Raw genomic sequence first — 25,116 nt, 5'->3', positions numbered from 1 at the left:
AGCAGTGCTGGTGGTGATGTATTCTACCAGAAGAATTATGCATACCAGACAGATCTTAAGGGAAGAGCCAGACTAAGTTTATTCACTAATCCATGCAATATGGTGAGAAAACAGAAATAGAATCTTGTACTGGAGCAATCGTCGCCTTGGTCAACAAGGTCCATGTCAGATGTTACAGTACCTGGACTTTACTAAATGATCCAGTACAGTTAGACAAGAAAATAAACTCTTGGGTTATTAAATAAATGCATATAGTGATAATGGGCTGGGCTAAAATGGGTGGGTTGACAAATCACGAGAGATTTGGTTGAGAGTTAGGAGTGAACCAAGAAACTTCAATGCCCTGTGCAAGAAATATGTTTGAGATGCAACATGGAGCAAAATGTGAAGCAATACAATCTTACAGAGCTTTCCTTTCCAACTGCAACATGAGAGATGGAAATAGGAAGATGTATGTAAGAACTTCTCTTCTAAAGTATTTCCACAGGTGAAATCAGAGCCTCATAGGCTTTACATTTCCCCAGTTGGGCTCTTATTACTAGCTCTGACACTACAGCAGGGGTCCTCAACCTTGGCAACTTTAAGACTGGTGGACTTCAACTCCCAGAATTCCTTAGCCAGCTTTGCTGGGAGTTGCAAGTCCACCAGTCTTAAAGTTGCCAAGGTTGAGGACCCCTGCTGTAGTGTCAGAGCTAGTAATAAGAGCCCAACTCTTATTACTCTTATCCCATATATAGGTTGGTTCAGCAGACTGTTCTATATAAAGCTGAAAGTGATTACTGGGACTAAACTAGAATTTGTCTCTTGTTCCACAACTCTCTCCTTCTTTTCACTTTTGACAAAATCATAGTTATTATTATTAGTTGTGTGGTACTTCAGAGTCAATTGCAAAACTTTGCCCCAAAGAGCACAGGGACATAAATACAGGCCCCAGCTACAGCTTTTTATAGTAGTCACGGGATGGGTGGAACAGCAGTGGAGATCAACCACAAATTTTGGGAATAGGCAGCTATGTTGAAGAATTTCAGGCATTCGAACATATCAAAAAACTTTTCGTAATCAAATGTGAAGTACAACACAGCTATTGCAATCATTTTTTTTCATTAAAAATGACAAAAATATTTGCCATTTTTAAGGGGAAAAAAAGACAGCTGTAGCTCCAGCACTGCTGACAAAGGGAACATTTTAAACAATAATGTAAAATGGTTTCTGGCCTATGTCCCCTCTTTATTTCTGTATATGTAGCTCTTAACTGTCTAAACTGAATGGGTACGATTTAGTGCAGTGCTTTTCAAATGTGACATCTTTAAGACTTCGATTTCCCAGAATTTCCCAGACAGCAGAATTGAATCCTAAAGTTGCCAAGTTTGAAAAACATTGATTAAGAGCCTTGCTGGCACAGTGGTTAGAATGCAGTATTGCTGGCTGATGGGCTTGAAGGTTGACCCATCTTTCCATCCTTCCGAGGTCAGTAAAATGAAGACCCAGATTGTTGGGTTCAATGTGCTGACATTTGTAAACCACTCAGGGAGTGCTTTAAAGCACTGTGGAGCTGTATGTAAGTCTAAGTGCTGTTGCTATTGCTATTAGTGCAATATTTGCTCTCCCTTAACCCAGAGGAAGGAATTCTGCCTTTTTAAAATTATATTTTGTCTTTTTCTTCTCTCATATGCCTCCATCTTCAGGCTTCCCTTTAAATTTAAATTTTAATGTATAGAATAATATACTTTATTTGCTGGCATCCACTGGGAAAGAGATACCCTAGTAGTATGTGGAAACATTTCAGATTTTTTTTAAAAAAATGATCCTGAAAATCAATATGCGAATTAACAAAATAAAGCATTGTTTTTAATCCCCTCCATTTTGAAAGAGGGAAATGACGATTAGGGTAAGTCTTTCCTTCCCAGAAAAGATGCCATAAAAATATTAGGCAAAACCAAAAGAGAAATGTATCAGAATTTTTATATAAATAAAAAGCAATTACAGAGTTTTAGGCTTAAGGTTAAGAATGCTTAAGAAGGTAAAGAGTGCTGAAAAGATTTCCATCATGTTTCTCTCCATTGCAATTTGCAACCATAGCAACTGTATACATTTCTATTCCAACATGCCACTTTGGTATAATAGTTAAGATGCTGGTCTAGAAACTGGGAGACTGTGAGTTCTAGTTTTGGCTTAAGCATGAAAGCTAGCTGGGTGACTGGGTCAGTCACTCTCAGCGCAACCATTCAAAAGGTTGTTGTTGGGGAAAATAGGGATAGGAACAACAGTAAGTCTGCCACCTTGAATTTTTTCTAAAGAAGGATTTTAAAAAATCTAACAAAATGCACATCATTTAATTCAATTTAGCTTATTTATTTATTTATTTATTTATTTATTTATTTATTTATTTATTCGGTTTATATACCGCCCTATTCCCGAAGGACTCAGAGTGGTTTACAGGGCAGAATTTAGAAACAATACAATATAAAATTAAAATAAAATAAAATTAAGTATAGCCCCAAAAAGTCAAAATCACAATTTAAAATCATTAAAACCCCTCATTCCAGGCCAGATAGCTCAAAGAGCCAGGTTTTTAGGTTTTCTATCAACAATGTAATGAGTAGAGCAAAGGATGCTAGCCTCTAAAATTGCCTTCACCAATCTGAATGAATCCTGGATGTGTAGATTTCAAGTCCCATGATTCCCATGGTTAGGAAATTTGAGGAACTGAAGTCGCACATCCAGACATTGTCCAGAACGAGAGAATCTGCCCTATGAAAATCCTGGAAAGAGTTAACATCATCTTCTGAGCTAGAACAGAGCAGGAAAATAATTATGAATCGGCCCAGAATGGAGATCACACTATTTTCTCTTTTATAGATGAGACATAAATATATAAATAAAATAGTACGCAACTTAAAGATGAAAGAATAAGGCACCATGGCAAGATCAAAGGAAGCCTCTATGAATCTCAGAGGCTTTGCTAGGGAAGATGGCTCTGGACATGGAAGTTAAAGCTGTGAACATGACATGCTCTGAAAGAAAGGTCAGAAGGACCAGTTTAGAAAAGGTAAGCGATCCAGAGAAAGGCCAACTAATAACTTTGCTTTATTTCTCCCCCACCCCCGTTTTCTAGGATTCTATCTTACAGGATCAGGGCTGACAAAGCAATTATTACTGCCATTTAATCATTTATCCTAACGAAAAGCAGAAGTTTCCTCTGCAGACTAGTTTACTCTCATCTGCTCTCCACAAATTTTCCTTCCTGTGTGAAGGTGGTGTTTTGATTGGTGGGCTGGCTGGCATACAAAATCTAAAATAGAATGGAATAGAATAGAATAGAGCTGTAAGGGACCTTGGAGGTCTTCTAGTCCAGCCTCCTGCTCAAGCAGGAAGACCTATACCATCTTAGACAAGTGACTGTCTAGCCTCTTCTTAAAAATCTCCAGTGATGAATTGCCCACAGTTTCTGGAGACTATTCCACTGGTTAATTGTCCTCACTATCAGGAAGTTTCTCCTTAATTCCAGGTTGCTTCTCTCTTTGATCAGTTTCCAACCATTGTTTCTTGTCCTGCCCTCTGGTGCTTTGGAGAATAACATGACCTCCCTCTTCTTTGTGGCAGCCCCTCAAATACTGGAATACTGTTATCATGTCTCCACATTTCTTTTTTTCTTTAGACTAACCAAACCCAAGTCATGCAGTTGTTCTTTGTATGTTTTAGTCTCCAGGCCTTTGATCATCTTAGTTGCTCTTTTCTGAATTTTTTCCAAAGTCTCAACATCCTTTTTGTGATGTGGTGACCAAAATTGGCTGCAGTATTCCAGGTGTGGTCTTACTAGAGTTTTATAAAGCGGTACTAATACCTTGTGTGATCTTGATTCTATGCCTCTGTTTATAAAAACCAGGATTTTATTAGTTTTGGCTGCTGCTGCACACTGCTAGTTCATGGTTAAGTGATCGTCTACTAGGACTCCAAGGTCCTTCTCACAGTTGCTGTTTTTAAGCCAGGTCTCGCCTGTACTTGTATCTTGTGATTTTTCCTGCCTAAATGTAAAACTTTGCTTTTCTCTACATCGAAACTCATTTTGTTGGACAGGGTCCATTGTTCAAGTTTGTCAGGATCTTTTTGGATTCTGAGTTTGTCTTCTGGGGTGTTGGATACTCCTGCCAGTTTAGTGATATCTGCAATTTTGATGAGTTTGCCTTCAATTCCCTCATCTAAGTCATTGATGAAGATATTGAAGAGTACTGGGCCTAAGACAGAACCTTGTGATACCCCATTGCTTACTTCTCTCCATGTGGATGTAGTGCCATTGAGGACTACTTGTTGAGTACGGTTTGCCAGCCAGCTACAGATCCATCTGGTGGTGATGTTGTCTATTCCACCTTTTTCTAGCTAACCAAGGAGTAGGTTGTGGTCTACTTTATCAAATGCCTTACTGAAATCTAAGTATACTACATCCACAGCATTTTGCTGGTCTACTAGTTTAGTCACTTTATCAAAGAATGATTGCTTTGGCATGATCTGCTTTTAACAAACCTGTGCTGGCTGCTAGTTAATATAAGATAATCTTTATTGTCATTTTTTTACTGTGGGCACAACGGCACACATCAAAAATGAAATTTAGTTGCCCACTCTCAAAGCGAAACACATGCATGACACACACCTAAAATATACTATAAACACCATATGTATACATAACACACCCTTACATATACATAACAATAAAATATTAAATAGTGTCCACTATATATATATATATATATATATATATATATATATATATATATATATATATATATATATAAAACTTTGTTTGCTTTAAGTTGTTCGCAGATCTGTTTTTTTAATTATCTTTTCTAGGATCTTTCCAGGTATTGATGTTAAACTGATTAGTCTGTAGTTTCCTGGGTCCATTCTTTTCCCTTTCTTAAAGATGGAAACCACATCAGCCCTTTTCCAATCCTCAGTTATTTCCCCAGTGTTCCAATGTTTTTGAAAGATATGGTCCTACTGGCCATATACAAGCTCAGATGCTGCACACAAGAAGGGAATATAAAAAAAACTATAACATTAAAGAAAAGTTTTGCCATTTCGAGTTGGCTGCCAGAAGTCATAACTCAGTATTATTTTGGCACTCTGTAGCAGGTATCCTGAAGGAATGGAGATTTGCATTTGACATACCAATCTCTGCTGCGGACTGGGAGAATTATTATCAGTGCTTGTTTGCCCCCACCGAATCGGTAAAGAAATTATTTTTAAACAGTGATTTGGTAAATCCTAGAACTCTCCCCCCTTGGCCACCAGTCTCAGAAAAGGAGATACAGTCCATCATTAAAAGCTTAAAGAGCAATAAAGCCCCAGGCGAGGATCTTTTACCAGCAAAATTATTTAAGAAATTTCCCAACTGGTGGGGCCCTGTATTAGCAGGTCTTTTTACACACATAAATAACACCTGCCATATACCAGATGGGTGGAAGATGGCAATAGTTGTCCCCATATATAAAAAAGGGAATAAAAAGGATCCTAGTAATTATAGGAGCATCAGCCCGATTGACATTGTAGCAAAAATATATGCTAGGTACCTTTTGAAAAGAATTGAAATCTGGGTAGAGGAAAACAACATCCTCACAGAAGAACAAGCAGGTTTTAGACAAAACAGATCTATTATTGATAACTGCTTTGTCTTGAACCATCTAATTGCCAAATATGCCTATAAGAGGAGACCCTTGTTGGCTGCTTTCATAGACCTTACAGCAGCATTTGATATGGTAAATAGAGACATACTATGGAGTAAATTGACATCTCTTAAAATAGAACCCAGACTCCTGGCTTTGATTAAAGCCCTTTACACAAGTACCTGTTTGAGGGTGCGGTATGGGGTTAATGGGGCCCTGACTAACAGGATTCACACAAATAAAGGGATAAGGCAAGGGTGTATCCTGGCCCCATTATTATTTAATTTATACATCAATGACTTGCCAGGGTTAATGAAGGATACCATGGTACACATGCCGATGATCCTAAATACTTACTGTAACAGCTTGCTTTATGCTGATATGATTTTATTATCATACTCACAAGTAGGATTACGTAGGCTATTAAGAAGATTCAGCTCTTATTGCCAGGATAACTCCCTAATCATTAGCAAATCTAAATCGGAAATAATGGTGTTTGGAAGAAACCATCAGAGATATAAGTGGCAATTAGACAGTGAACCAATTGAGCAGGTATATTTGGGAGTAACTTTTTCCAAGACTGGATCTTGGGCCTGCCATCATCAATGGAGTACATTTAGAGCAAAAGCCCGTTTGAATTTATTGCTCAAACTAAAGAACCATAGTTACCCAGGGTCCCTAGCTCCATTACTCAAGGTTTATAAGGCTAAGGTTACCACAATGCTCTTGTATGGAGCAGAAATTTGGGGTCTTTACTCAACCACAGTCATAAAACAAACACAGTCCCAGCATTTGAGATGTATTTTGGGTGTAGATCCAAGAACATCTGCTGCAGCAGTTAGAGCTGAATTGGGAATTCATACAATTCAGGCATTGTCTAAAATTAGAGCTTATAACTATTGGTGCAAAGTTAATGAAATGGAGACTGATAGACTCCCCAAATTATGCCTACTAGAGCAAATAAAACTACAATCACAAATCTCCTGGATCACCAAAGTAACAAATTTTGTAAGAAGCTGTGGCCTTCCTGTCTCTTGCATAACAGGAGAACAATCTAAAAAAAGAGTTGCCCAAAAAATTAAGGATATAGAAGCACAAACTGATATAGCTATCCTAGTAAGGTGGGTAACTTGAAATGGCTGAGTAAATACAAACGTACTTTTCAAGTAAACAGTTATTTGAAGTTACAACTCCCAAAACATCTTAGGGAGATATTTACGAGAGCGAGATTTGAACAGCTTGACACAATGGTCAGATATGGGAGATTTCATGCTATACCATACAATGAGCGTCTCTGCATTTGTGGAGCGGCAGAGGTAGAGGACCTGGCTCACATCCTATTTGACTGTTGTCTGTATAAGAGGGTGAGAGACAGGTATCTTGGTCTATATACCAAACTAATGACCCATTGGGATCCCCACATCAAAATAACTTACCTTATGTCCAGCCAGAACTTGAAAATAGCATTTAACGTAGCACAGTACTTAAACAAAATGATCCGGTTGAGATCTGCATATGTGGGACTGATTGGGGTAGATTGCAAGAGCGACTCCAAAATATAATGTTATCATATTTTATCTACCGTATTTTCCGGCGTATAAGACGACTGGGCGTATAAGACGACCCCCTACATTTCCTGTTAAATTATAGGGTTTGGGCTATACTCGCCATATAAGACTACCCCTCTTCCAACGCACACCAAATAAAAATTAAAAAACATCAGATTCGATTTTAATATGGTAATTTTAATTCAAATGCTTATGACATGCAGGTGCTTAGTAGGAAAACTGTCACTTATAAACATAAGGCTGTTTGTCATCAAACATGTAAACATAAAACAGTGCAAGTGGATTAAATAATAATAATAATAATAATAATAATAATAATAATAATAATAATAATAATAATAATAATAATAATAATAATAATATTGGAGGGGACCTTGGAGGTCATCTAGTCCAACCCCCTGCTAAGGCAGGAAACCCTATACCATTTCAGACAAATGGCTGTCCAGTCTCTTCTTAAAAACTTCCAGTGTTGGAGCATTCACCACTTCTGGAGGCAGGTTGTTCCACTGGTTAATTGTTCTAACTGTCAGGAAGTTTCTCCTTAGTTCTAGGTTGCTTCTCTCCTTGATTAGTTTCCATCCATTACATCTTGTCCTGCTTTCAGGTGCTTTGGAGAATAGCTTGACTCCCTCTTCTTTGTGGCAGGCCCTGATTCCAGCAACCATTCCCTATTTTCCTAATTCACTTTTTCACTTTTCCTAATTCACTCTAGTTTCCCTGCGCAGAGCCTTAAGTAACACAAGCTGCCTGCAATTAGTGCAGGTTCGCATCCCACCAGGCTCAAGGTTGACTCAGCTTTCCATCCTTCCAAGGTAGGTAAAATGAGGACCCAGATTGTTGGGGGCAATAAGCTGACTTTGTAATAATGCTGCTTGGGGGTGTGTGAAAGCCCTAATAAACAGGCATATACACAGAATTAAGGCTATTGCTAAGCACATTGATTTGTGCTTTATATTGTAAGCCACCCTGAGTCTTCAGAGAAGGGCAGGATATAAATGGGATTTTAAAAAAAAAGACCAAATGGGAGATCCGCTCCAGGTTTTCCAGCCAGCCCGCCCAGTTCCTGAGTCAAATGTGTCCTTAGAGCTAAGCCACTGCTCTGGCTGCTGCCTTCCCCACCTGCCTTTCAAGTTGGGATATACTACAGCTGCTCTTCAACTTTAGAAGGAAAGACGCCCAGACCCCAGCCTGTAAAAAATCACAGACTGCAGCTTCTTCTCCAATTGGTCCCGCTTTCCCTGCGCAGACTAAATGGGAAATCCGCTCCAGGTTTTCCAGCCAGCCCTGTCCCTAAATTTTCAGCACCCGGCGTATAAGACGACCCCTGACTTTTGAGAAGATTTTCATGGGTTAAAAAGTAGTCTTATACGCCGGAAACTACGGTATATCTTAAATTATTGTACATTATTACAATTTTATTTTAGATTGTATTTTATTACTATTTCATCTTAAATTGTATTTTATTTTAATTCCATTTTAAATTGTATTTTATCAAATTCCATTTTAAATTGTATTTTATCAAATTCCATTTTAAATTGCTTTTATCAAATTTTAGTAACAATTTGTTGCTGGAACTTTGCACTTTGATATGGCCCAAGGGCTAATCAATAAAGTTGCTGAAAGATATGGTGCAGTGGTTCTGAGATAACATCTGCCAGCTCCTTCAGAACTCTGGGATCACAGTTCCTAAATCCTAAATAGAAGGCTGTTGTTTGGTGTAAGGTTCAGAAAAGGCGGTGTGTGTGTGTGTGTGCTTACAGTATTTTAAGAAATCTGAATGAAATGATAACCCAAAAACTATCAAAAACCATGAGAATTAAACACATTGTGTATCACATTTTGGAGGACTGATCTTGGAAATCTCTAGGGGCTCCATATACCTAGAAGAGGATGAGGCTTCTTTCTACCTTTGCACTAAATATAATTCATCTGCAACCAACATTACTGATATCTTTAAACCACGTCACAGCCACTTGTGATAAATGAATATAGTGTTTGACCTGAAACACTGATAATAATGATTATTATTTATTCAATTTATAGGATTGACTGATCAAAAAGATTCCAGGCAATGTACAAATAATTAAAAATATTAAAATCCTACAGGATAAAATACCATATAAACAAGATTATTAAGCAATGTGTTAAGCAGCAATCATTTACTCAATATACAAATTATGTTGATGCAGAGTCTTCTGGAAAATCTGAGTATTTTAACAGTTTTATGAAAGACAGAAGAAATGGGGTAAAACCTACTTCTGGACAGCTTTTGCAGAGGACAGGAAGGGCAACAGTGAAGGCATGCTTCTGGGACTCCACACAATGGCATTCTTTTGTAGCTAGGATCCAGAGCATGCCCCCTTGCGAGCTCTTACAGGATGGTCAAACCAAATTGGAGAAAAATGCTCATGTAAATATCTAAGCTTTAAGCTATCAAGGCTTTATAAGTGATAACAAGTACCTTGAATTGCATCTGGAGACCAACAGGTAATCAGTGTAGCTCATACATAAAGGAATTATATGTGTATACTGAAGTACAAATCTATTCAGGTAACCACATTCCTACACTGGAGGATGAGACCCTCTTCCTTAAGTCACGTGAAGCTGTCATATTTATGAAAATGGTGGCATTGCTATGTTAATATTTGTGAAAGATGTTAATGTTATGAATATACTATCAGGTGCAAATAACCAAGAGCATTCTATGAGTTAAAAGCACGGAAAGTTTATTATTGCTACTATACACAAGAATTTAGTCAACCAATGGTCAAAGCTAAACTGGCACTAGGTAAGGGACATGAGAATTCATGGGGGTTGGATTTGAGTCTCTAGTGGCAACGCAAGGACTCTAAATTGATGTTATGCTTAACTATATCTTCCAGCTCAGGCTGCTCTTCACATCATTAAAAAACAAAGCTGCATACTAATATGTCATAATGAGAGTAGAACATGATTCTAGGATTATAAAGAATATAACAAGTGAACATTTTTGGAGAATGGCATATTTAATATATTTGCGAAGTATCAAATACAGAACATAACATAATCAAGAAATCTATAGATATATTCATTTTTATAAGACTTCTTCATTGCATTTGCATTTAAAAGATGAATGATAATTTAGAACAAACTAACAAATATGTCTCTAAGAACAGAGAGAAGAATATGTGGATTAATTTCATTGTTCTGAATCCAAATTCTAATAGTTTGGTGGTGTACCATTATCTACTTTTCCATTAACTGTTTTCAAAGCCATTAGAGAAAGCTAGCCTTAATATTTGTTTATATTGATGACATTTTAAAAAAGCCCCTAAATCAAAATCCAACATTACTCACACTGACCTGTGTAATTTTGTTGTTGGCTTTTTACTATCCAGAGAAATTGATCACTATTTTTAGCTAGTTATACAATTGAAAAGATGGGTAAAGTACTCAGAAAGCAAATGTTTTCTTTCTAAAAAAACACACAAAAAACCCAAGTATGAAATCCCATACACTTTTTTCACCTTTTCAAACTTATTTCTGAGCAATGAGCAATGAAATGTAGGATTTCATTTAATCATATTTATCAATTATATTTCTAAACTGCCCATATCCCTCAGAGATTTATTATATTACTGTATATTTTCCATACTGATTTGAATATAAAATTACTAATGTGCACAAGCATTTTAGTGCTGTAATGAAAAGCATTTATTCTTTCAATAACATTTGATAATATTTTAGGTTATGCGCATGGTTTTTGATAGTAAATATATTGAACAGTTTGAACAATCATGCTTAAATTAGTTTTCAGGTGTTCACCTCTAATAAAATTACTCTGTGTTTTCTCAGTAACACCTGCAACATTTTAATTGACATAAAGATAACTATGTGCCATATACCCAAAACAATTTACAGCAGTCATTGTCCATTGTTCTAGAAGAGATTATCATTAGAATAAATCCCCTGTAAGTACTCATTTAACTAAGCCTCTTGTTCTTATATTCTACTGCTCACAATGAGAAACACACCTGCTACTTTTATGTACCTACTGTTAGCATAGGAACAAACTTAAGATAAAACTGCCTAAACTATATTTTAATTATTTAGACTGAAAACACAGACAAAGTGTTTAATGGCTCCTAAACATATATCTCACCCGTTGCTGTTTTGAATGGTATTTTCTTGAATGCTACAAGCTTTTGTAGTAAAAATAAAAGTGATGCTAATTTATGTGCTTGCTTTATTATAGGCATTTCCAAGAAAACATTTACCTTATTGGTAAAGAAGCTGGTGCAGGTTTGGAAGAAGGCTACCAGAATAACAGGGCATCTGGAAACTAAGCCTTATGAAAAACAGTTAAAGGAGCTTATTTATTTGGGCGTGAGTGTGGGAGAATTAGGGGAGATATTATAAACATTGAAGCTGAAACTGCTAGAACAAGGGCTAACTCATTGAAAATAAAAGAAAGGCGACTCAGGCTGATTATTAGAAGGAATTTCTTGATGGTAAAAGATATCTAGTAGTAGAACTGTTTACTAAAATTAGTAGTAGATTTTCTCTTGCTGAAGGATTTTAAACAAAAGGTAGGTAGGTGTTGCAGATGACTTCCTGGATTTAGGTTGGGCTGTTGTACCATTAGATATAAAACTAAGTTCATTTACATAAATGAGGAAGGGAGGTAAAGGTATGTAAGTAGTGTATAAAAACAAATTAATGCAAATTAATGGAAGTTTTAGTACATTAAGATGATAGTGACCAGCGGAGAGAAATAAGCATTGCAAATTTGAGAAATAAAAACTCTTAATTTGCTAAATTGTAATTAAACCCCCCGATCAGTGTAATTCTGTAATTAATTCTTAAAACTACATATGCCAGAAAATTGTTCTGAAGTATCTTAATTTTATCCAAAAATATCCACTTGGGCAGCATTGTCCTAGGAGGATCATGGATACCTTTCTCATATATATTGCATGTTTCTTAAAAAGAGTAAAGCAAAGATGGGAGTAACACATAGAACCTTTAAGGAAAAAAAATTAGGTCAATCTTCCCCAACCAGAAGCTGATGATATTTGTACCTCAATATATTTAGAAGGCTTGGTTAAAAATAAATTCATCCATCCATCCACCCCATCAATCACTGTATAAAAATTCTCAATAAACCTATAGAAAACTCATTGTCTTGGCTAGCTTTCCAGTAATATATGGACTAATCTTCTTATCTATGTACAGGCCAAAGTAACACATTCAAATATAATCTTAAACCATTAAGTAGCAATTTGATTTTCATCATTTTACCTCCCAATTGGATTGTGTACCTTTATAAGTGAAACACTGCTTGCACACATCAAGAATCTCCCTAGAGCAGAAGAGAATCCTGCTGCATATGCATAAACATGAACTAGAATGGTCTGGAGAATAAAATTATGAATACCATTCATTCAGTTACAGAACAATAGAGATCTAGGACACATGTCCCTCCAGGTTTCATTTTGAAACAGAAAAACAAGAAACTCCACAAGTTTCTAACAGAATTAAGAGAAGAAAGGATAATTCTATTTAAAATCATAAACTCAAATAAATAGCTTTCTCCCGGTCATGTATATTTTATATTATAATGTCCTTTTAGCACATATGCACACAATTCACAATGCCAATGGAAGATTTGTAATCAAAAAAGATTACAGACAAAACAGAAAAATTAATGTAATTAAAAGTGTGCCTTTGTATCTCTAAATATTTAGGAATTTCCTCCTTTAACTAATATTGAAATAAATCTTGCATTTCTATTATTCCCCTCTGTTAGGAATGCATTCTTGCATTCTGCTTGCATTCTTTGGCAGATGTACTAAACAAAGTCAGATTCTAATACAGTGACCTCTTTCTTTTCTCCTAGTCTCTGGGGTATAATAAAATCAAAGACACAATTCCACAACAGTTAATGAAGCTTAACCTCACAGTCTCTTAATTACCAACGCATTACACTAACAACTGGCATCATACTTCTCTTTAAGCTATTTTAAATGCTGGAGGACTACTACTGTGCTATTATTTAGTAATATGTTGTATGTGGAAAGCCCACTCTGATCTTTCCAATTTTTTTAAAAAATAAATATTGCTGAAAATTATGATTTATTTATGCATCTTCAAACCTCTGTGTTCTGATAAGCATTCACTGATTTGTCAGCCTGATAAATCTACAGTTGCAGTTAAAACTGTAACTATCAATTAATATTTGAAGTTATATTTACATAGTAATATTTCAAAGCTGAACAAATAACTTACTATTTTTATCAGTACATACAGAATGATGTATTAAAAAAGAAATCTATTTCATTATTATATATCATATATGGTTAACTAGAACCTAGATTACAAAAGGAATACATTTGGTAAATAATTGAACACTTTTTGCTTATTAAAGAAATATCCATAAAATTTATTTCTAGCAATGGTTATTTTGATGAAATTGTCAGGAGCTCCCAGAGTCTAGACAGATGGTTCATAATAGTATAGTTATTCTAACTCAGCTCGTGAACAGATTTTCTGTAGCAAGAAAAATATGGTAGAAATGGGGAAAACATGGGAATTTTTCCAATGGAGGACATAATTTGATCATATTTGGCACAGAGATGAATCAGCAGCATGGTAGTGCAGCTCTGCTTGCTCTATGCTGGCTCCCAATTCTGTCCGTGGTTTATACGTCATCCAATTTTTGGATTCCTGGTTTAGATAATAAGATAAGCTGCGGGTCTGAGTGGTTTGTCAAAAACATGTTAGCTATGCCCATAATGGGCACTTGTGGCCCTACTCGAGTGAGCGTCACCATAAATATCGCAGGCGCTTGCGGTCCCACTCATGCGAGTGCTCACGGTTCCACTGGCACAAGCAATGGGTGTTCGTACACATCCACTCATACATTTACCCCCTACACAAAATCATCCCCTCTTTTCTCAAACTCCCCCCCCCCCCGCTCCAGGCCACCAGTCCCAAAAGGTTGGGGAACTCTGGATTAGAATAATGAAGGTGGCCAGGGATTCAAATACAGGACCTTTTTTCCCCCAGAGCAAATGCTAATACGGAACTACAAGTAAGAAAGCCTAATTTTTGATTACCACATTATGAACTGAACTAATTTCTGGGGTCAGAAACAAGGCCTTTGTGTTCTGGAATATTAGAGAAAGTGATCCTTCAAATGTAAGTCCTGACCCTTTAAGAGCTTTATATAGCAGTGCTAGCACTTTCTAAATTTAGCCTGCTAGCTAACAGCAAACCAGTGTTGCTTATAGGATTATTATGATCCAACCTATTTAGAAGAACAAATTAAACAATATCGCTGAATTCTGCATTAAGTATACCTTCTGGAGTTTGTTTAAAGTAGCCTAATAGTTAATATTCTGAGCCCAGATCATGCTGCTCAGAGTGGCCCAGCCATTTTCTTGAAGTTCACTCTTTAAACAGAAAGTTTATGAAGTTTGGGGTGTGGTGTTCTGTTTGGAGCAACAAGAGTATTCTTGATTTCTGTGGGATGTTCCATTCTTGGAAATGTAAGTTTTACACATATGTCATCATTAGATTATGATAGCACTGATCCACGAGGGTATGTTTTCCTGTCCTGCTGCAGGAGGTGCAGCAGATGAACCCTGGTTACAAGGTCTCTTGTCAATGAATCTGTAAGTTTATTGAGAGATGGAGTCATGAACAGGTGTGGCTCTGTTCCTTTTGATGTCATGTTACCTCAGCCAGCAAAGGCTATCTTTCTAATTCCTAGGCTTAAAAAATCAACTCACCAGAACACTTTTGTTTTCTCTAGATTCAGCTTTAGCTTTCTGGCCCTCATCCAGTTCAGCACTATCTCCAGGCATCTGTCAAAAACTTGTACAACCTACCTTGATTCAGGTGGAAAGGATAGAGAGAGAGTTGGATCTAGGTACTGAACTAACAATGTGGTTAAAAACAGTCATTCTCAGCATTTCTGGTAAAAATCCATGAATGAATTATGACATTTCCATACAAAAATCTACCGTAATTTTAAAACTGCCTAATATTTATTAAAATATTCAGAACAGAAAACATTGACATGGATCTAATCAGAACTACAGGACTAAATATTTTCACATATGGAAAACATATGTTAGATACAAATATACTGAAATCAAATGGACATTTGACTCAAAGGATAAATGCATTCTGAATTAAAGATATGTCACTCTTTTATCAGACTGTTAAGGTATGGTCTTAGCCAACCTCATACTGTATATTTCCATATTTCTAAATTAATGAAGGAAAACCTTAGAATCATTTTATGAATAAAATAGAATAATAATAATAGTAAGCAAATAGAGTAATAGTAAGCAAAGCTACTGAAAGGAAAAAAATATCTGAAGCCTATTATTTTTTAAAAAAATAACATTAAAATATAAAAAACCTTAAATTTAAAAACCCTGAAGATATCAAGATCCACATCTTCAAACGGTCTTTCCCAAAAGCACATGTGATGGCTATGAACATAACGCAAAATTTAATTCCACTGAAATCATTTGGAAAGCCCAATTCCTATCAAGGGCCCTGATGTAAGTGAGAGAAGACAACGTTCCAAGCTCAGTATGAAAATAATTGTACCAGTAACCCCTTGCTCCTTAACCTGAAAACCTTTGCAGCTAGTTTTATCCTTTGGCCTCAAAGCCGTAACTGCACGAATGCTGTGTCAGGTATTCACCCCTGTTCAGCATTCCAATATCTTCTCTAACCAGTGTTTTGTATTCCTTCACCCAGTCTAGTCTAGTCTTTCCAAGAGCACTTTTTGAATGCTTTTTTTTTTAAACTATGTAATGAAAGGAACATGGTGGCTTTCATGGTTAGGGCATTGGGTTAGGGCATTGGGTGGGGATGAGACAGCATATAGGGCGGAGGTACAAAAACTATCCATATGGTGTAGTAACAACAACTTGCACCTAAACATCAGCAAGACGAAAGAGATGGTGTTAGACTTCCGGAGAAAAAAAGAGGAACCTGCCCCACTTTACATCGGGGAGGACTGTGTAGAGAGAGTTTCCTCCTTTAAATTTCTGGGAGTCTACCTCTGTGAAGATCTGACCTGGAAAGTTAACACAACCCAGGTGGCTAGAAAGGCCCAACAGAGGCTTCACTTTCTTAGGATCTTGCGGAAGAACAGGGAAGAACAACAGCTAATGACCCTCTTTTACCGGTCTACCATAGAGAGCGTCCTCTCGTATGGTATTGTGGTTTGGTATGCCGGTCTGACAGCCGCGGATAGGAAAGTATTACAGAGGGTAGTGAGCACAGCACAAGACATTGTGGGCTGTTCCCTGACACCACTGGATGACATCGCCAGGGCTCGTTGCCTTGGAAGAGTGAGGAAGATTCTCAGGGATGACTCACACCCTGGACGGTATCTCTTTACTCTCCTTCCATCCGGTAGGAGATATAGGAATATAGCCAGCCGTACCAACAGGCTGAAAAATAGCTTTTATCCGTGGGCTGTTAGGCTTTTGAATGGGACATAATCTTATGCAGAATTGACTTGGGAGGCCGGTGTGTGGTGTAGTTGGTTCACATAGTGTGGTGGGATGGAGGGTTTGTTGTCACTGTGTGTTGGGGGGAGAGAGCACAGGGGGAGGCTCAGCTAATCTCAATGTACACATGTTGTACTTTGACAATAAAGGTTTATTTATTTATTATTTATTGGGTTGGGGGTTAGCAAGCTCATGTTCGAGACCTGAGTGCTGTCACGGAGTGGGGTGAGCTCTCGTCCTTTGTTCCAGCTCCTGCCAGGATCATGAAAGGAACCAACCACCCAACTGGGCGCTCCTGTCTAATCCTTTCAACCCGAAAGCACCTTGGTGCTTCTGACACAAGTGCAAAATAAATAAATAAATAATTCATTAAAGATTCACTTTATTCCTTTTGCAAATTTTTATGTTGGACCATAACTATATGAAAGAAAGAGACAGAAATGTTTTAAAAATTTTGCTTAAAACTTTATGTATGTATTTCCAAGGGATTTTTAACAGGAGTGTAATTTTTCAACAATGTCCCATCTTAATGCTGACTTACTACAGAAGCTTTAACTACAATAGACACGTATATGTTTTCAAAAGATGATGGGTAAATTGCTAGGTGATCATATAACATATCATAAGTAGCTGATGGGACATTTCTATTTTCCACTTGTCTTTTAATTACACACTTTTAAGATAAATTATGATGTATAAACAATCTTTTTTCTTTCTAGAACAGGCAATATTTTCCTTCATTACTATAAAAAACCATAAACTCCCATTTAGTTAAAAATAGCTACAGTACTATTCAATGTATAAAAGTGACCAATATGCTAGGCAACAAAGGAACTATTGATAATTATGATGGAAAGTCCATGACAATGGAAATTTTAAAATCCATACTCTAATGTAGATTTTCAATTCTCACAAAGTATAACTTACATCACAGCATCATATTACAGCTAAATGTACTCTTTTATCAGATATCTAACATAAACTATTTCCGCTAAGGTTTTTGTACAGTATATTAGCTTTTAAGAAAAGCCAATTTTATGGCATAGTAAAATTTGTCTAGAAAGCAGTCATAGCAATTAACACACTCATAAAAAGAATGTTTTCATCTGTAAGAAACATAAGGAATAAAATGAATTTGTAGGCAATAAAATATATAAGCAATAAAAACAAAATATTACAAAATAAAAACCCCAAAGAGTTAATTAAACTATAACTTAGGTTATCTACCAACTTGGCTTTTGGAGCTTAACAGCAACCAATGTTTCAGACAGACTGGGCTAAAAAAGTATAACTGGCCTAAAGCTACTCCCTGTATGGCTTAGGGAAGACTTGAATCAGGATTTTTCCATACTGGACCACCAATTTAATTAATTAGTTAATTCCAATTAAAGGACCTGTACTTCTATGATCTATGAAAAACCCGCACACATACTGTGTTAAATTATTATGAATGGATAATTTTGTGTAGCATTTTAACTGTGCAACTTGCTAATAAGACTGCCTGCATAATAGATTGTGTTCTGTTCTAGGACATTTTCACAAATTATCTTTCTTCTCCACCAACTATTCTATAAATAGTTTAATACAGTACATGGGTGCAATCTTTTGTGGGAAGGAAAGCATAAGAATCTTGTGCAAACTTAGCCAATGGTCTCCAGCCTGTGTTTTGCATCTCTGGAGCTCTCTCTAGCCACAACGGTTGTAAATACCATAATGAGGTGGGTAACACAAGGGGCTGCAGGGTAAACCCCAACACAAACTCAATATAATTGCACCCCACCCCAGACTCCTGTTCTTCCATTCTGCATTACTGCTATGCCTATTCTGGTCTTCAATTTGCTTCCTGCTAAGAGGGAAAATCTGTATTTTTCTTATTTCCCTTCCCCCAATGCTCTTTTGTTATCCAACTTCAAACCAGTAAGCTTAATTTCAACACTGAACACATTAAAATCAGCAGAAGACAAAGAGAACAATAGATATTGCATAAAAAGTATTAATCAGTCATTTTTATCTCCAATGACAAGCCAAAATCTAAAAGCTCATATGTGATTTTATTATTGCAATTTCTTGAATGTAACATAATATTGACTTTTTCTCTTTCTAGGATTTCTCTGAATCTCCCATATTAATTGATAAAAAATCAGCATATTCTAGAATATTACTAGGGATAAAAATACTCTGATATCATATGATAATTGCTAGTTTTAATACATACATTAAGAAACATTTATATGGAAGAAGCTTTTCTTTACCTTTAGAATAATACCAGGCTCCTCCTTATCTGAAGCAATAAATAAATTATGCCCGCAAACTACTCCTTCTGCAAGGAAATTCTTGAACAACAGATTGGAGTAAACACCATGTACATCTTCCTCTGCAGGAAACATATACACGTTATTAGAAAATAGATATATTACCAGAAAGGCAAACATGCTTGTTATTTATTTATTTAGTGTATCGCATCTACAGAGGTCATGCAATCCCAATATACAACACAAATAAAATACATTATACAGTACATACAAACACAAAATATGTTAAATAAATCATCAGCATATAAGGATGGATGGATGTGTAAAGAATGTGGACAATATAGTATATGAGATAAGGTATTAAATTAAGGTAAAACCATAATAAAATCACCATAATATGGCGCCCTAGAATCGCATTAGGATAGATGTTATAATTCAGTATCTAAGGAAGCTGACCATCTAATTCAGGCATGTCAAACTGCCGGCCCACGGGCCAGATGCATCATACTGAAACCGCGCTCACCCCATTGCCCCATTGGTCTAATTGCTTCTCATGTGGCTTCAATGAGATCATCCCAGGTGCCTTGAAATTCTCGAACGACCAGTATATGTGTTATTCTTTGTACCAATGTACCAAAGTCGCATTATGGGCTTTTAGCCCTTTTCCACTTAAAGAGCTTTGCCTTAGTTCTGGCACGTCCTGTTCTGATTCTATTCTGGAAGTGGTTTTGTTGGATCTGTGTGATCTATTTAGCTACGATTATTAAAGGTCAACCATTTTAATCACCATTCTTCAACTAGATCGTAAGACTACAATATGTTATCTCAAATTGGTTTCCTACACTTAAGCCTGGTGCCAAGTAAAGAGCCTAATAGTTTATGTATCAGTAGATCTCTAGGAGTCAATGTTTATCTTATTCCACTCTTGAACTGTCTGTTGTCTGCTGTTGTCGCAAACATGGAAGGCAAACATGCTTGTTGATATCTAACAAATATAAATGGAAAAACATTGTAAAAATCTTATTTCATATCAATACTGCCTTCAGTTTTAGCCACCGAAAGGCATGCATTTGGTTGATACCTGAGGTAATACATTCAAGATAACAATTAAATCAAATGTCATTTTCATAAATTGAGTTACCATAAACACAGCCTTAGAGATATTCAATTTATAGTTTAATTAGTCTCTTAAATGTCAAGATACTTTCCACCATCATCTGTGCTTTAGAGAATACCTGAATTTATTAAAATATCAAAAAAAAAAAAAAATAGCTGGTACTTATCAACTGGAAGAAAGATTTAAAAAATATCACTTGTTTAGATTGTTCAGATATTTCTCCAAATATTTTCTTAATATAGAAAAGTAAAGGAAATGCTGTATTCTTCTATACTTTAAAGAAGCTTAAATAATTCAACTGTAAGTAACATTAAATATTAAAATCTGACAAAAGGGAAAGTGAACCAACATATATTTTTGGTGCTTTGCTTGGAGTTCAGAGATGCAGCTGCAGGCAACTTTAGCCTACATCAAAAGTTAGAAAAAAATGAGTTACGTGTCAGCTATGACCTGAATACTACTAGAGTAGATGTGTCACCACAGTTAAAATTTAATACGAAAAATATATACTGAAATGTTCTGAAAATATTTTAGAATCTATTAATCCATCACTTTTCCAAATTAAGTACATATCCAAAACATTCATTTATCTACTCTATTTCTTACTATCTATGCATAACTAAGTATAACCCTAATTTTCATGGCAATCATAACTACCTTGGCTTTTGCTACATGCATTGTTGCATCCTATAATTTACAGTGTTGTTTACACATAAACACACAAAAATGTAGCATTGGATCATTTTCCTTAAAAAAAATCAATGAACAAGTATAATGTTTTGGTCCATTTGTGTATCTGGGCTCTCTTTTTCTTTATTTGTTTTAGAACAAATCATGTTTTAAGTCATAATTATGCAGAAATATTGAAAATTCAAAAGTGCCCACAAACTTTTAAACAGCACATACTGTAATTAACGCTCACTGCAGATCATTCTGTTCTCACCATAAAAAAATCCTTATTATACACACCCACACCCACACATCAGTATACACGTAGTCAACTTATTACCTAATAACATAGTGACCATTCAAAATTATGACCTGAAAAAGGGACTTATGACCAGGATGGGGTCAGCCCCACCACAGTAACATGACCATGCTTTGGGTACTTGGCAACACCATTGCAGCGTCCCTCAATCACATGACCATGTTTTATAATGATTTTGCTGAAAACTGGCAGTTATTTCTCATTCATTATACTTCTCAAATTTTGCTCATTAAAAGAGTACATCATAACAGAGTTTTGCCACTTTCCCAGGTACTCAAAGCTACCCACCCATTTTTTTTTGCTAAATTTCTCCTTGTAGAGGGGAAAAATAACAGTTTTATTCCAACTGTCACACAACACTTTTCACAATGCTGTTCCCAGCAGTTTCTACATCCTTCTTCCTTACATTGACTTTCCATTCCATTCTTGAAGTATATATATTTTTCTTCTTATAGTTATTCTACTTTCACAGTATCACAGGGGTAATTTGGTCCAGCTCCCTGTTCATTGTAGCATCAAACAGAGCATTTCTGATAGCTAAACTCATCATTTCATCCGGTATTCTGCCCATGAACTGTCAGGAAATTCTTCCTAATATTTAGTGTGAATGTACTTCTCATAAGGTCTGGTTTTGGTATTCCCTTTGAAACACCAGAAAACAACTGCTTTACTGTGTTGGTTGGTTGGCTTAGTTGTCTTATAGACTGAAAATGGATTATTATTTTTAAATCCAGGCATATATTACTTATTTGAGTCTGCATAGTGAGAAAATTGTGCTTTTTTCTCCACTTATTTTAAGTCTCACTTCATAGACTGAGATGGACAGATATTTAAATTGCTTAAATCAAATCTTTCAGCTATTTGAAGACTGCTGTCATATCTCGCTTTAGCTAATTTTTCTATAGCTTAATCACTTCCAGATCCTTTAACCATTTCTCATATGGCTTGGTCTTATCATCTTCATAGCCTCCTTCTGAACTTGCTCCGATTTGTCAGTCTTTTTAAAATTGTGCTGTAGAAAACTATACGCCAAAGACTCTGACCAGTGTACAATTACTTCCCACAACCTAGAAGCATCACCTTATTAATATAGCACAATATACCACTCGTTGTTTTAAAGACAACACAATGCCACCTTATGTTTAACTTGTGGTCAACAAGGATACACAGACTGTTTTCACATGTACTGCTGCCAAGCTGAATCCTTTACATTTTTCTTACCTAAATGTAGAACTTTACATTTCTCCCTCTTAAATTTCATTATATTCAACTCAAGACTGTCTAGGTATTTTTAAACATTTTTTAAAAAAATTCTCTCTTTTACCTAAAGTATTTACCCGCTTCCTGTTTTTTGTCACTAGCAAACTTTGCTAATTAATTCACTCATCCAAGTCATGAGTAAAAATGTTGAAAAACAGAGGATCCTGGGATGCAATTTAAATTTATTCAAATTAGCTAAGTTCTCTCTTGCTCAATCCTTATCCTTGCTAAGCTGCAATTCCTCCTTCCCTGGTGGCATAAATATTTTATTTATTTATTTAATTTTAATCCCATTTATATCCCGCCCTTCTCCAAAGACTCAGGGCGGCTTACAATCTAAGCACAAACCAATGTGCTTAGCAATAGCCTTCATTCTATGTATATGCCTGCTTATTAGGGCTTCCCCCCCCCAAGCGGCATTATTACAAAGTCAGCTTAATTGCCCCCAACAATCTGGGTCCTCATTTTACCTACCTCGAAAGGATGGAAGGCTGAGTCAACCTTGAATATGATTAACTAAGACTATATTTCTCTTCTGCAAGAACATACAAAAAAGTTAACAAGTTTAATTTTACTCTCATCTATTATTAATTCCCAGGGACGCGGTGGCTCAGTGGGTTAGGACGCTGAGCTTGTCGATCAGAAGGTCGGCAGTTTGGCGGGTCGAATCCCGAGTGCCGCGTAACAGAGTTGAGCGCCTGTTACTCGTCCCAGCTTCTGCCAACCTAGCAGTTCGAAAGCACGTAAAAATGCAAGTAGAAAAATAGGGACCACTCCGGTGGGAAGGTAACAGCGTTCCGTGCCCCTTTGGCGTCTAGTCATGCCGGCCACATGACCACAGAGACGTCCTCGGACAAGTGCTGGCTCTTCGGCTTTGAAACGGAGATGAGCACCAGCCCCTAGAGTCGGAAACGACTAGCACGCATGTGCGGGGGAACCTTTACCTTTATTATTAATTCATGATTTTTTTCTTCACAACTGACCTACTCGCTCTTTGAAATTCCTTTTAATTTTAAACAAGAATTCTTAAAATTACTGTTTGTTGTTTTTGTTATCTCTTCCAAATCTCAAATCAACTGAAGTGTTAGCCTTTCTGACCAAGGGTCTGAGGATTACATTATTTTCTTCTTTTATGTTTCCCTTCTTCCGTTCTCTGTATGTGTTCTTTTTCTCTTTTTAAAGAGCTTTGTGTGGACTCAAACTGGCCTCTTTAGATGTTACTAGTTCTTCCTTTTTGTGGGGAAAATTTTGTATCTTGCCTTCTGCATCTTGTTTCATAGGATTTTCCATTCTTCCTCGATACATTATTTAGTGTTGGAGAAGACTTCTGAGAAAACTGCAGACACTCGAGACAACAAAGAAATGTAACATTGAACAAATCAAGCCACAATTCCCACTTGAGGTAGCAATGATCAGATTCACATTACCTTATTTTGGACACATGATGTGAAGACCTATCACTAAAGAGGCCTTCTCTAAAGACCCCAAAGAAGGGACTAATATTGGGAGTGGTGGAAGAAAAGAGAAGAAGAGAATGACCAGCAGCAAAGTGAATGGACTGAGTTACAGTGGCAGTAAGTGCACTGTTGGAAGATTTGAAAGTTCAGGTTAGGTATGACTGTCATTGAGAAAATCTATCAATGTGATAAGAGTTGACAGTGACATGATGGCATGTAATCAATCAGTCAATCAACCAATTAAGCAACACTGGTGTTAAACTTTGTTATTTGTAATAATTGCTTTTCTTTTTCAGATACATTTCATAAAATCATCTCTGCTTTGTTCTTATTAATCCAGTGTTGTAATACTGCTATACATTGCTATATACATCCCATTATTGAGTCTAAAGAGGTTTTTTTTTAAAATGAGAACTGCATTAATTCAAGGTTTGCAAAGAAGACATTTTGGGGAAAAGGGGAAATCAACTAAATGTACTATGTGGATTATGGATTATAGAAACCAATTGTTAATGATTTTTCTTTACAAATGTAAACCCAGCACACACTGTTTATCAACTATTAAGTGATTTATGTTTAAAAAAATGAATAAAATATATAGAAAAAAAGAAGTTCAGTCCCAAGGCATCTTCCATGTAGCCTCTGACACACATTTACATTCCAAAGGAATTAAAATTATCATGCAAAAGCACAGAAAATTACTAATGATTTTTTAATAAATGCATGTAAATATGCATCCAGTGTATTAAAGCTACAAGTCAATATAAAGGTTAAATGCATGATATTGAGCAAACCTATATTCATAATACATCTACTTGACTTTATCACCATGATGATAAAGTCCAAAAGGAAGCAAATAACAAAACATACCTCATTGTGGCAAACCTATAACTTATATCGATGTTGGGAAACAATAAAGGCATTTTCCATCATGACATTGCTATGGTTATGTTGTCATTTTGATATACTATAACCTCAGTTTGGTTTACAACCATTTGTTCAGTAACTGTTCAAAGTTACATTGGTGTTGAATGAATGATACTGACAAGAGTTTCAACCACTGCAGCATTCCCATAGTCATGTGATCACGATTTCTGACTTCCTGCCACCTTCCCACATGGAAAGATAATGGGAAGCCATAGGGAAGTAAGCAGTCACAATCATGTATGTCCTTGCTTAATGACAGCAACCAGGACTGCTGGATTGCTGCCACTAAGTGATGTGGCCAAGTGACATTGCACTTTATGACTGCATCACTTAGTGACAGAATTTCCATCACAACTGCCACTGTAACAC

The 25,116-nt window shown here is 36.3% G+C and overlaps 1 protein-coding gene across 4 annotated transcripts in view; it reads right to left on the bottom strand.

The window, feature by feature from the left end:
• The window catches only part of ELP4 (elongator acetyltransferase complex subunit 4), a 150,229-nt gene that overhangs the window by 111,981 nt on the left and 13,132 nt on the right, over nucleotides 1–25,116 (bottom strand). For all 4 annotated transcript variants that reach the window (XM_081312961.1, XM_081312963.1, XM_081312964.1 and 1 more), the window contains exon 3: nucleotides 18,999–19,120. In XM_081312961.1, the coding sequence (XP_081169087.1) occupies nucleotides 18,999–19,120 (122 nt within the window). The remainder of the gene's footprint in view (nucleotides 1–18,998; nucleotides 19,121–25,116) is intronic.

This window comes from Vipera berus (assembly GCF_964194415.1).
Source record: "Vipera berus genome assembly, chromosome: 1".
Taxonomy (NCBI): Eukaryota; Metazoa; Chordata; class Lepidosauria; order Squamata; family Viperidae; genus Vipera; species Vipera berus.
This window is presented reverse-complemented; position numbering and strand designations above follow the sequence as displayed.